General features: G+C 57.7%; 1 protein-coding gene across 1 annotated transcript in view; it reads right to left on the bottom strand.

The window, feature by feature from the left end:
- The window catches only part of Grhl3 (grainyhead like transcription factor 3), a 32791-nt gene that overhangs the window by 6093 nt on the left and 12924 nt on the right, over positions 1–13774 (bottom strand). The window contains exons 3-14 of the mRNA XM_078025606.1: positions 12147–12208; positions 10123–10468; positions 9792–9865; positions 9260–9413; positions 9021–9132; positions 7854–7948; positions 5951–6109; positions 5332–5407; positions 5085–5218; positions 3594–3628; positions 2312–2400; positions 1481–1566 (exon numbers count right to left, since the gene is read on the bottom strand). Of these exons, the coding sequence (XP_077881732.1) occupies positions 1481–1566; positions 2312–2400; positions 3594–3628; positions 5085–5218; positions 5332–5407; positions 5951–6109; positions 7854–7948; positions 9021–9132; positions 9260–9413; positions 9792–9865; positions 10123–10468; positions 12147–12208 (1422 nt within the window). The remainder of the gene's footprint in view (positions 1–1480; positions 1567–2311; positions 2401–3593; positions 3629–5084; positions 5219–5331; positions 5408–5950; positions 6110–7853; positions 7949–9020; positions 9133–9259; positions 9414–9791; positions 9866–10122; positions 10469–12146; positions 12209–13774) is intronic.

Genomic DNA, 13774 nt, shown 5'->3' with positions numbered 1-13774 from the left:
TACTTTGTATTTTATTTAGAGACAGACAGCATCCTCACTTTTGCTGAGGCTGGCTTTGAACTTGCAATCCTCCTGCCTCAGCCTCCTGAGCCGCTGGGATTACAGCTGCGCCCGGCTCCCCATTACTCTTTTTTTTTTTAATATTTATTCTTAAGCATTAGGTGGACACAATATCTTTATTTTACATTTATGTGGTGCTGAGGATTGAACCCAGTGCCTTGTGCATGCTAGGCGAGCATTCTACCACTGAGCCACAACCCCAACCCCTCCCCATTACTCTTGACGGCCATCCTTCCACACCAGAAAAGCCCTCAGACTATTTGTTTTAATGGTGATACAGCCAGAAGCTACCAGGAAGACTCTAAGGAAGAACTTTAAACTTTCTAAACATAAGTTGCACAAAGACAGCATGAGCTGCCTCAAAAGGAAGTGAGCTCCCCATCCTCCGAGGTATCCAGGTCCAGAGTGGACGCCCTCAGAGGAGCTGTTGGAAAGAGAGCTCAAGCTCTGGATGGAAGCCGGCCCTAAGGTACCGTGCAAACACGGATTAGGAGTCTACGCTGGAGTGTCATTAATGGCCTTTTGTGAGCCCAACTTCCTGGGTATGATGGAGCAGGCCGGCAATACATAGAACAGGACAGCGGAATGGAGATGGCTTGGACTGGAGGGTAGCCCTGGTGCTCCCTCCAGGCCACCCTGGCAAGTCCCCTGACCTCTGGAGCTGCCTCCTCACGGGACCTGAGAAGGTGCTGCCAGTACGGCTTCCCAGTGGTTAGAGGATGCCAGGGGCGGCTGGTGCAGCCTGCCCACACGGTGCCTGGCTCGGGGGTGGGGGGGTGGGGCGCTCTCACAGGAGGGAGCCAAAGTGACAATTTAATTCATTTTTCCCCTCCAGCCGGAGGCCTCCGGCTTTCTGGGGGCTCAGCTTCCAGGCACAGCTGCCCTGGAGGAGCCTACGTATGCTGGGCTCTCCGCTGGGCAGGGAGCTGGCCCTCGGTCTTGCTCAGGGCCGGGCTGTGGCCTGCTCTCTGGCAGTGGGGGCTGGGGAGGTCTCCTTGCCCGGGTCCCACCCTTGGCCACCTGAGCCAGCTCCCCAGCCAACCGCAAGCAGGAGGAATGAGGCCCCCTGGGAGAGGAAAAAAAGAGTGTCTCTGGGCCTGGCCTTTTGGGTTTCATTCCCATTAAAACAGAAACAGGTTTGCAAAACCAACAAAAGCCCTGCCTGTCAGACAGCAGCCATCAGATTAAGGAGGATTTATGGTGTGTGCGACTCCCAGGGTGGAGCCAGGGTTCTGGCTGGGAGATAACATCACGCACACCCCCACAGCAGGCCCCCCGCCGGGTGGGACTGTAGGCCACCCAAAGCCCAGGTCCCCAGCCATCCCTTCCCAGAGACTGCCTGCGGGAAGTGGGCCTCCTGGGACAGGGTGGGCTTGGGGCCCACCAGGCTCTGGCCCGGGTGCAGACCCCCGCGTCTTACCGCATTCCTCAGCCCCTGCAGGTCTGGGGTCTTCAACATAAGGGCGTCAAACACCTCCTCGGTCTCCCTCCGAACGTACAACAACACTGAAAACAGAGGGTGGCTCTCAGGGCTGTGACAAGGGCAACAGGGCAGCAAGCCTGGGGCCCCAGAGGTGGGGGTCTTGGAAATATTACTTTAACATTAAGGTCAATTTCCACTGCGGGGGCTGAGGGCTGCGCCCGGCTGGGAAACAGCCCGGAAACTCACAGACTTAGACGGCCCTGATTTTGGCCCATTTGAATGCCTGCTCTGGTGACCTTGAAGAAGTGGTTTTAACATCACTGAGCCTTACTTTACTGGTTGGCAAAATGGGGGCCCTTCCCCAGCTTCGGAGCTGTGGGAACGACTGACGACGTTTAGAAGCACTAAGTGCGTTGCTCAGCTCCGGTCAAGGGAATGGGAAGCCGTGGGTCTCAGCTGCTGGGAGTTCTTCCTGGTGGTCAGCCATAGCCCCCAGAGGCCTGGGCCAGCCTCACCTCCCACCACACACAGGTGTCCCAGATTTAGAGTGGCAAAGCTAGAAGAGCAGAAAGGAAACCCACCCAGCCCCCACCCCTTGGAGAAAGTGTGGGTCCCCTCCAGCATGAAAAAAGAGCAGGGGCCCTAGACACCCAGGGGGACAGGGGGCAGATGCCCTGCAGCCCTGGCCGTGTCTCCAACACCTAGGGACCCCCTGTCCCCACAAGCCTTGGCCCAAGTCCAGCTCCAAGGTGTAGAGCCCCCTGCCCTCCCCAGGAGGCCTTGTGGGTGGGGCCTGGTGGGCGCTGGGACACAGAGGGCGGGGGCTACCTCTCTGAAGGTCATCTTCCTTGGCTTGCTTGGAGGGGAGAGGCTCAAACTCCTCCGCAAAGGGCGAGCAGGTGCGCTTCAGGGGCAGCCTGTGGGGATGGGCGGGTGGTGAGCACCTGCTGGGCCGCAGGAGGGGGTGCAAAGCAGGTGACAAGGCAGGGGTGGAGCTGCGTGGCCTGGGTTCCAGTCTAGCTCCCTCACACCGGGCTCTGGGCCCTGGGGCGAGTTCCTTAGCTCAGGGTGACCCCATCTATAACGTGAGGTGACGAGAAAGTACAAATGACAGGGCCCGGGTTGTGGCTCAGCGGTAGAGCGCTCGCCCGGCATGTGTGAGGTGCTGGGTCCGACTCTCAGCACCACATAAAAATAACTAAATAAAATAAAGGTATCGTGTCCAACTACAACTAAAAAAACATTTAAAAAAAAAAAAAGTAACAGCCCCGCGGGAAGCTGCCCACAGAGACAGCGCACACTGCTCTCCCCCCATGTGGCCTGCAGGCCGCAGTCAGAGGGGACGGACGATGGCCGTCATCAGCCTTAGTCCCTTGGAAAGAATCAGGCTGGGCTGAGGCTGTGGGAGGAGGGGGACTGTGGGTCTTGGAGCAGGACAGACCAGGTTCCTGTCCTGCCTCTGCTACTGGACGGCCGAGGGACCACCGGCTCGCCCCTTCCCCTCCCGGCCTCGGTTCCACGGCCTGCACAGGAGAGCAGTACCCTAGTGGGAATGCTTGAGGGCGGGGACATAACTGGGCAAAAGCAGCGTGTGGACAGTGGTCTGGGTGTGGGGAGGGACTGGTGATAACGTGATCTGCATGAAGCACTTGGCTGTTTCAGAAGGTTCCGCGCCCTCTCTGCCTGCCTCCCCCACGGCTGTCCCCCTCCTCTGACGAACTGTGGGCTAGGACTTGGGGAGGCTCAGGTTTGCACGAGGGCACAAACGCTGTGGCCCACAGGGAAAGACAGTGTGCTGGGGCCTCTGGGGTGTGCTGAGGGAGAGGGCGGGCCAGGGCCAGGGCCACGTCCTCCCGCACAAGCCCTCTGTGCTTTCCGAATCTGCACCCCACCCCCAGCCTTTTCTTTCCCTTTTACAAGCAGGTGTCTTCGCCAGAGATTCGCCAACTTTTCATATAAAACAAACCTATAAAACCAGGCAGTTTCAGTGAGGAGGGAGAGTGCGCCGAGCTTGGGGGCTGGGACCGAGTTTTACAGTCCCTTCTTCTGGCCCCAGGCCCTGGCCGGGGCAGTGTGAGGGGCCAGGGAGCCCTGGCTGCTTCTTCCATACCTGTTGGAGCTGCCGTGTCCTGCTGAGGTGACCGCCTGCAATGAGGAGAGAGAGACATTTCCATCACAAACAGGAAAATGAGAGGAGCCTCGGCCCTCGGCCCTCCATTTTCAGCAGGAAAACTGTCTGTGGGGAGGGTGGTGTTTCAACGCGTTTCCAGGGCTCTGTTCACATGAGTCCCCTAAGGGGGCTGAATCCCCATCGGAAGGAGTCACCTAGCCCAAGCTGCTGAGTCGGGGGCCTACAGACACAGGGTGGTGGGAAAGCAATGGTTGGCAGATCAGCGCGCCCACCCCAGACAGCGCGCCCAAGGCTGGGAGCCTTGGCTGGGAACTGGGCAGGGGAAGCTGGGGCGCGGTGCGGGGGAAGAGGCACCCTGTGTGTGCCACTGTGGCACTGCTACTCCTATTGTGCTGTCTGGTGGCCATCACCCTTTGAGGTCCTGTGAGACCCAGGCTCCAGAGCCCCTGGGGTTGCACAGCCAGCACGGGGCAGGCTCGGGCGGCTCAGGGTCTCTGCTTGCTGTTTCCCTGGGCCACCCAGGCTCAGGTGTGCAGGGGCCACATCGGTGATGGCAGCTCTTTTCAGCTCCAAGGTCTGCCTCCTTGTCCTAAGTCAACACACCAAACCCACCCTGGCCACCAGGGCCGTTTCTGCAGACACTCCCACAGAAACTGGGGCGCCGTGCCCTCCACAGAGGGAAGCTGTCGGAGTGCTTGATGCAAACCAGACCTGGGGACAGGCTGCAGGGCCTTGACTCCACCTCTGACTCACTCTATGCCCTGTCTGAGAAAGGGGGTAAACAGTTTCCCCCAAGGACAGCTGGGTCGGGAGCCGGGTAACGTGGCCAAGCGCTGGGCCAGCTCACTCCAGGTGCTCAGAGGTGGCTCCCCTGGCTTGACAGGTGGAGCAGCTAGTAGCCAAGGGCACGGATCCTGGAATCAGGCTCCTGGGTCCAATTCCGGCCCTGCCCCTTTCTAGCTGTGTGATTTGGGGAAGTTTCTCAACTTCCCTGTGCCTCCCATTTGGGGTGCACAGCACCTAGGTCAGGGCGTGGACTCGACAGGGTTGCAGTAAAGGCAGGTGGGTAATGTGTGCACGTAACACAGAGCCTGCTGCATACAGAGGGATGCTGCACTGTCCCCACGCAGCCAGCTTCAGTGTGGCCGTACTGGGACCTGGGCTTAGATAGCAGAGACCTCCCCGTGTGTCCCAGGCACTAACGTTCTGATGAACACGAAAGTCCATTTCCTACCAACATTCTACTCTGGGCTGGAAGAGGTCACTGACAGGGACACGTGTCATTTTGTTTTTAATCCCCTAGGACTCAATAAACGAAGACTGATTATTTAATATCAGGACCTAGAAACATCTAGATTGGCCAGTACTGGTGAGTGGCTGGCTGCTGTCTACTGGCCTGGCTAAGGCAGGCCCCGACAAGGGACCAGGCTCCTCTTGGCACCCCCTTCCCAACCAGGACCCTGCCCTCACCCCTGCAGAGCGCTGCAGGCTGGAGAAGTGGACGTTGGGGATGAACAGCACCGGCGGGGTCTCCAGGTCGGCCTCAGGCCGCAGGTAGGTGGTCTCGTTGCCCCTGAAGCCCGACAGCAGGCAGCCCTTGATGCCTGATGGGAAAGGAAGCCATGGGCCTGAGGTCCCTCCACACAGGTCCCCCTCTGGCCTCCTTCTCCCCTTCACCCCGCACAGCCCAGCCAGCCCCTGGTTCATCCCCACTGACCACTGCTGGAGTCCGGGCACTTGACCTTCCTGCGGAACTGCTTCCGCTCATCATCCCGCATCTTCCTCTCAGCTCCCTGGGGTGGGGGAAAGGGGGTCACCAAGGGCCTTGGAGGGGCTGGCCGTGTCACAGCTGCTGCTTCACATTTTGCATCTTAAATAGGGGCCCAGCTTTTGGTCCCCACAGTGACACCAGAAAATGAGAAGGTACCAGCATCTGGCCCAGCCTGGTCCTGCCTGCCCGAGATCAGCACAGGCCGCGAGAGGGGGAAAGGGCGGGAAAGAGGACACTGAGAGAGCCCCGCAGAGGGAGGGAGAGAGGGCTTTAAACAGGGCAGGGGAGGGGAGGAGAGAGGACCCAGGAATGGAGAGAGTCAGAGATGAAAGAGAAACACAAGAAAGACACAGAGGATCGAAGACATGGAGTGAGGTTTACAGAGGCCACTGTGAGAGGGGACACAGCTGCAGAGACAGGAGGACGTGCAGGGAACCGACACCAGCAGGACATCAGAGGACATCAGGGGGGGAGACAGGGCAACAGACACACCTAGAGAAGCCAGGGGGCTGCCTGGTGGGGCCTCGTCCCTCCCAGGACCCAGCGAGGGCGGCCCACCACCCACCTTGTCGCAGAAGATCTTGATCTGGCAGACCGCACGGTGCACCAGGCGCTCAGTGCCAGAGCCACAGTCGTAGGTGTCGATTTGCAAGTTCAAGGGGACACCCTTCACCCCCTTCTGCGAGGAGAAGTCTGTGCTCAGGCAGTTGACGCCAATGAAAATCTGTGTACAGAATGGGGAGCCGGGTCAGTGGCCTGCACAGGTCTCCGGCCCTGTCAGTTGGGGCTTCTGTGTGCCAGGGATGGGAAACTGATGCTCAGAGAGGCGGCGCCACTTTCCCAAAGCAACACAGACCGCAGGTGGTGAGGTGGGGTCTGCAGACAGATTCAAGGCCCAGGCCCCTCGCCACTGGGCGGGTGCTCCCATAGCCCGCCAAGGACAGCCCACATCAACGGTCCTTTAGAGACAGAAATCTAAGAACCTCATCTTTCTGCAACTGAGGGACAGGACACCACTTTTCTGCTGGCCCAGGGACACAGCGGGTGAGACACAGCCCCCTCCACGCCTAACAGGCAGTTCCAGCCACTGCTGGACCCTCCAGCAAGAGGTTCCCTCTACGCATACCCCACCCACTAACCTGGGCCCCTGTCATCTGCACCTTACAGCCATGGAGTCTCAGGGACAGAAGCTCCCCACACTCCCCCAGGGAATCAGGAAAAATGAGCCACCAGATCTGTGGTGGGAAGCTGGACCTGCCACTCATGAGCCTTGTGGCTTTGACAGATCTGTGACCTCCCTGAGCCTCAGTGTCCGCGTTAAGCCTTTCTTGTGTGGCTAAGGCTATGCCCTGTTGAGGGCAGCCTGGGGTTGGTCTCAGCGGCTGAGCCCCGGCTGACTGTGGCTGGTGACGTCTAACCTTTCCACGGGCTCAAGTCCACACCCCATCCCAGGCTGGTCCCTGTTCTTTGGGACATTGTCCTTGGAAATGTCCCTGACCTGAGTCGGGGGTTTAGGTGGGGTGCTGAAGCAGACCTCCTTTGTCCCTCAGGCACATGCCGGACATACCTCCCCCTCAGCCAGCTCAGGCCTAATGCGGCCCCCACCCAGCTACGGCTCGCACCTGAGAAAGACCCAAGCCTGGGGCCCTAGAGGCTGTGAGAAAGTCCCCACCGAAACCCACCGCTCCCTTCCCACGAAACTTTCCCCCTCCCTGAACTGGAGGCCCGCTCCTCCAGCCCCTGGCTGTTTGAATAATAATAATCCCTGCCTCAGGCCTCCCTCTGCGCCTTAGAGCGCCTTCACCTGTCTGTCGCTTTAGCTCCCCAGCCCACCAGGGCCAGAAACCTTCGAGATGACCCAGCCCTGGTGGGCGAGGCCAGCCTGCTCCAGCAAGAGGTTGACCCAGAGTAGTGCCCCTGCCTCCACGCAGCTCCCTGGGCAGAAGCGACGCAGACAGGCCCACAAGCACACGGAGGCTGGCAGCTGGACGCCAGCTGCGGCTGGGGAGACCCTCACTCTCCTGGGCAGTGGATCATCCTTCCCATCTTACCAACTGAGAGCAGAGAGCCAACTGGGAGTTGAACCCTCAGCTCCCAGACTTCCAAGCGTGTCCCTGCAAGCTGGCTTGCTGTGACCTCGCACAAGCTCATGCTTCCCATCTGGTACGTGGAAACTGGATAAATGGCGAGAGCCACCCTTGTGAGCCGGGCCTGTGTTCCACCCCTCACCTGCCTCGCCGGACCCTCACTAAGACCTGCCGAGGCCCGGAGAGGCAAAGTTGCGGGGGGGGGGGGGCAGGAGGCAGGACTGGGCCTGCGGCCTGGAGTCCCAGCTCCTGAGCACTCTGGGTCCTGCCTCAACATGGGAGCCGCCTCAGAGCACATGCCCCAGTCCGAGGTGCAGGCAAGCTTCTCCCCAGGAGGGGGACTCTGGGCAGCCCTGCCCACCCCACCCTACCCCCACTGACCTTGGCCTCCTCGGTGACATTCCACATGAAGGACAGGGCGTTGTAGGCCACCTCCTCGATGTGCTGCACCGTGTTGAAGTTCTCCTTGCAGTCAGCTGAAACCACAGGAGCCGGAGGAGCGTCAGGAGGGAAGGGACGTGGGCACAAGGCAGGGGCGAGCAGGAGCTGGGCCTCAGTCCAGGAGGAAGGAGGAACACTGGGCCTGGGTTACAGACTGGAGGGCAAGTCCAGCCTGGGGGACAGATCTGCCAAAGCCCAGAGGGAACCCCATGGCCCCTGTCGCCTGGTGGAGGTTGTCCTTTCCATAGGGGTTAGTAAGTAGGAGGTCTCCCAGGAGAAGTGACAGGTGATATGGTAGTGATAGCAGTAACAATGGTAATAACAGCGGTCGTGAACGTAGTAATACTGGCAACGACCATTTCTTGGACACCTAGACTGGCAGGCCCTCGGGTAATCCTCACAACTCCACTGGGCATATTCAGTTTATACATGAGGAAAATGGAGCTCAGTGTGGTTTGGCTACTTGGCGAAGGTCACACAGCTAATAAAAGGCAAAGCTCAGATCTGTCTGGCTCTGTGACCCATGCTCCCAATTGCCCTGCCACCCAGCCTCGCGGATAAGTCGCTGAACTGTGCCCTATTTGTACTGAGTTCTGCAGGCTACACACACAGTACCAGGCAGAGATCAACACCACAGGCATGCAGGGGAGCTGGTCGAGTCTGGGGGAGGGCGGTGGAGACACACCTGCAGGCAGGAAGGGGAGCTGTGCCTCCCCCTATTTCAGGGCAGGTTGGGGGCATGGTGGCACACACAGGGTGGCTGTCACCTGCTGACAGAGCCTGAGGATCTCACCCTCAACAAGAACCACCAGTACTGTGCCTCAGCTGTCTACCACCACTGCCAGCCCTGCACGGTGTGCGCTATGTCACCTAGACACACCGTAGGGGACAAACAGGCCAGCATCTCAGGGCCTATCTCTGGGACATTGCAGAGTCCCCAGGCCCTGTTTATCCCAAAGCACCCTGGAAAAGAGGCCTCTGCTTCATGTCAGCAGATGCAAGTTCCCGTGCCCCCACCTGGTCTGCCAGGAGACGGGTCACAGGGGCTGGGGGGGCACAGCAGGAGGAGGCCTGGGGGAGGCTGGGCCAGGGGCGGTAGAGGCTCACCCACGTCGATGACGCGCTGCTTGGCGGTGGGCTGCCGGGAGTGCCAGTGCTTCCAGAACCGCAGCTGCTCCACGGGCACCTTCTCATTGTCAAAGACGACCATCACCACGCTCTGGGGGCATGGCAGCAGTGTCACCCCAGCCTGGGGCGCCTGGTCTCTTCCCAGGATCAACCCACCCCTCCCTGGGCCCCGGCTGGCCCCAGGCCGCCCCCTCCCCAGCTGCTTCAAGCCAACGCACCTTGACTTTGTTGGAGGACAGGGCCAGGCCTGTGCCACCTGCTGGGGTCCGCAGGGTGACAGGGTAGAACTGGCCCTTGTTGAGGTAGGCCATGGGCGACTCGCCGGACTTGATGTGGATGGCTTTGGGGGAGCCCAGGGTGTACTCAAAGTCACTGCAAGGGGAGGAGGGGACAGTGAGGCCAGGCCAGCAGGAGGCTGGGCAGCGAGCCGAGGCTCTCATGGACTCTCCCTGTGACCTTCCAAGTCACTTTACTTCCTGGGCCTCAGTCTCTGCATTTTGGGTTCTATGTAATGGCCTAGTGGAGCCACGGTCCTGATGAACCCCAGAGAAGCTGGGAGGTGCAAGCGCAGGGAGACCAGAGCCTGCGCAGCCCAGGACGGGACGAGGAGATCATTCTCTTTCCATTTATGCACTTCCCCCCTTTCCCGTTCACTGAGTATGTGCTGGGGACCATGTAAAGCTGTCTGCAGCCCCTGCCCCCCGCCAAGCCCCTATCCCCCTGGTCAAGGATCCAGAGGGGCCACGTTACCTCTTGAGGCTAGGGTAGTCCTCTGCACACGGGGGTTCCGGGGATGCTTTCAGGATATCTGGGAAGAGCAGCGACTGCAGAGAGACACAATCCCGATATAGTAAGTGACCATGTGCAGGTTTCAGGAGCCTCAGCCCAGGGTCGCGCATACAGCTGTACAGACTGTGCAGTCGGCAACTTGGAAGACAGTACAAGGCAACCCTGCCTCAGCTCTGGGACTTCTTCCTTGGATTCCAAACCTCTGACCTTCCCACTCTCTCATTTCCTTCTGTATGTATCTCCTGAGTGCACATATGCGGTGTACTGCAGGGGCCCAGGAGAGGGCTCTCACCTCCTGAGGGTCATCTTTGAAGGTGCTGTCTGGCTGCCAGCGCTGTGTGGGTGGCACCCCATGAATGCTCTCAAACAAGGAGTTGAGGGAGCCGGTATCGTACAGATCACTGGGGGGCAAAAGGTAGCTGTCCTCAGAGCCCACTTCCAGCTTGCTGGGGCCGGCGGGGAGGGGAGCTGCCTTGCCAGGGTTGGGCACAGCTGCCTCCAAGCTCATCAGGCTGTTCTTCTTGAGCAGATCCGGGTACTCTGGGGTTCCAGGCGTGTTCTCTGATAGGAATTTCATGAGGTGCGTGGGGCTTTCGAGGGACATGAGGTCTGTGTCATATTCCATGCTGTGGTAGAACCTGGGGGAGGGCAAAGTGAGTGCTATGTTCTCTGGGGCAGGAGGGGCCCTTGGTTGGACTGGAGGTGACACACTGACACACTGACCTTCTTCCATCCAAATTTTCTTTTGGTGCTGGGGATCAAACCTGGGGGCACGGAGCTATGTCCCCAGCCTTTTTTATTTTATTTTGAGGGTCTTGCTCAGTTGCTGAGGCTGGCCTTGAACTTGTTATTCTACCTCAGCCTCCTGAGCCGCTGGCACTACAGGCGTGTGCCACTGCGCCTACGCATCCGGGTACTGTTTCGGCCTTGCAAGAAGCAGGCCGATCTCACCAGGGATGAGAAGAAGATGCCCAGAGTGGAACCAGACACATGCTCAGGGTCGAGGGGGAGAACATGTCTTATCCACTTACAGGACTTATTAATTTATTAACATTTATTTCTTAGCCAGAGTCAACTATCCTGTGTCAAAAATGTCCCCACTTCAAAACAACAGTATGAAGTCATTCCGTGAGCCGTGTATGGGAGGGGGCTGTGGATCTGTGGGTGTGGTAAATAGATGTTTAGAGAAAGGTCTGGAAGGATGTACCCTGAATTGTGAAGGTGGACAGAGGTGCAGGATCACAGGACATTTTTACTGTCTACTTATAGAGTCCGTTTTTTTATTCCAGTTGTAGGACATAATACCTTTATTTTACTTATTTATTTATTTTTATGTGGTGCTGATGGAACCCAGGGCCTCACACGAAAACCCACGGCCCAGGCTGTGGCTGCGTAGGGAGGCCGAGCAGGCCCCGCCCACACGCCGCTGCCTGCCAGGAGGTGCCCGCCACTGGGGTTTTCTGGAAGGCACGAAGACCCACGAGGCTTCCCGGCACAGGCCTTGCTCGGTCATTTTCGAGAAGTCTCCCAGTTGGCTGGGAAGGAGAAAGTGGAGCGAGAGGGGCAAGGCCCCCCCAGCGCCCCTCTGGCCATGGCTGCTGTCTACAAGGAAGGGAACACTGGTGGCCCCAGGCGCGAATGCCAGGCAGAAGCCCAAAGAACCAGAGGGAAGAAGTAAGGAACACAACTGTCCCCTCACTAAGGACAGAGCAGCTCCCCTCCCCCAAAAAGGCTGTGGGGAGGAGGGTTTGGAGCAGGGACAGAAAAGCTGCCTCCAGGGCTTTCCCCGCCGGGGCTTTGAAGTTTGTTTTCAGTAAACACCAGCTCAGTGGCCTGCAGGCAGGGGTGTGTGTGTGTGTGTGTGTGTGTGTGTGTGTGTGTGTGTGTGTGTGTGTGAGCGAGCACGTCCAGGAAAGCCCAGGTCAGCCCCCTGCCTCTTCCGCCTTCACCAGCCCCATCAAAAATATTTTGGAAGATCTTATACATCACACTGCCATAAAGGCGGCTTCAAGGGTTAGGGTTCCGCTTAGTGGGAACAGAGCGCCTGCTTAGCTGGCTCAGGGCCCTGGTTCAACCTCTAGCACTGCAAAAAGGGGGAAAAAAACGAGAAGAGGAAGAAGACAGGCAGGTTTAATGCTGTGGGTTGGAGTATATTAATTTTTTTCTTCTGATTGTCAAAGAAATTAAAGCACTTTCATGAGCCCCTAAAGGCACTGTGGGTGCTGTCCCCTGTGTCCCTGTGCCTAACAGGCAAGTCTGTCCATGTTAGAGGCGTCCGAGGTGGGGGAGGGCTGGGGAGGGCAGAGCCGGCCTCACCTCTTTCCTTGGTCATTTCGGCCCCCGGTGCTGGAAGACAGTATCCGCTTCTCCTTGGGGCCCTGGGGGCAGAAAGGCAGGATTTATGAACGATTCTTGGTTAAGATCTAGCTGTTAAGAGCCTCAACCTGCTTCTGTGGCTTTGGCCTGGAACTCTGGGAGAAGACTCATGGGTCTTTCAGGTTGGTGGCAATTCTAGCCACCATTTAGTCTGGTCCCCAAGTCAGGCAGCAGAGAGAAGCAGCTCAGGCTTACAAGTTAAAGAGCTTTGAACTTGGAGTCCGGCAGACCTGGCTTCCTCCCTTTACTGCTTAAAGTTCTGCGTAAGTTTATATAAAAGACTGCACCTCTCTGAGAAGGTTGCTTCATATGTCAAGTGTAGGATTATAAAACCAACTTCAAGAAATTATGAAGATTTATTAATAAAATAATACTGGCTTTTAAAGCAGAGAACTCCTTGTGCACTAGACCTTGTACCAAATGCTTCTATTCTCTAATTTAACCCTCACCCCACCAGGAGATAGACTGTCATCACCACTGCGTGGATGAGGTGAGGGAACTCTGAATCCAGAGTTCCTGGTTCAATTCCTAGACGCATACTAGCTGTGTGGCCTGGGCAAGGCACTTAACCTCTGCACCCCACATCCTCATCTATAAAACACAGGTGACAAAAATAACTTCAGGGATGGCCGGGAGTGCTCAGAGCAGCACCTAGTGCAGACACAGCCTAACCGCACAAATGTGGCCTTCCATGATTATAGTATTATCACACCTTAGAACATTCTAACTCATTGTCCCCAAGGCTGATAAAGCCAAGACTCCAAGCCAGGGTCCAAACTTAACCTATAAATTCCAGGTTGGGGTTTGAATCAGACTAAGAATTCTGGCTCCTGCCACGGCCCCCACACTGAGGTAACCATTTCCATTCCTCTCCTGCTGACCCGGGCTGCACACGGTAATCTTCTGGGAAAGCAGCAGAGTGAGGTAACCAGATCACTCCAGGATGAGAATCCAAGTCAGAGAAGAGGGTGGCCTTCTACCTGGACCCACATGCCCCTGCCCTCCTGTGGCCTCTGAATTCATGAAGAGAATGTGTCTTCCTTCTTGTGGTAAAGTGGACAAGGTGCTTCTTAGGCCAATAAGTTTCAGAGCTTTTGTGCAAGGCAACTCTAAATCTTCCAAGTTCAGTTTCGAATCAGTTGTCTCAACAATTGGCTATTCTTGTCCCTGATCCCCAAATCTAGGCAAGTGTCTTGGTGCAGCCCCCCAGGTAAGTGAGCTGTCCTGGGTCAGTTCTGGCAGGGCTGCTGGAGTACTGGGCCGCCAGAGCTGCCGCAGCCCGTGTTCCCTCAGTGAGGATGAGGCCTGGGTCCCAGTGGCAATGCCTGGCACAGGTGGCGGGGGTGTCACCTGTGTTCCATGTTTGTGATTGCTAACTGGATGGAGCCCTGTTTATCAGAGACGGGAGGGACGAATTCCTGTTCTCAGGAGCCAACAGTCTCAAAGTCAAGATCAGGGCCCTGGAAATCATTAGAGAACAACAGAAGACAGTGTGGCAGCGAGGCAGGAAGAAGAACAAGATGCTCAGGAGAGGGAGCGGATGTGGCAGAGTGGCATCCAGGAGAAGG

Source organism: Ictidomys tridecemlineatus, chromosome 11, assembly GCF_052094955.1.
Source record: "Ictidomys tridecemlineatus isolate mIctTri1 chromosome 11, mIctTri1.hap1, whole genome shotgun sequence".
NCBI lineage: Eukaryota > Metazoa > Chordata > Mammalia > Rodentia > Sciuridae > Ictidomys > Ictidomys tridecemlineatus.
This window is presented reverse-complemented; position numbering and strand designations above follow the sequence as displayed.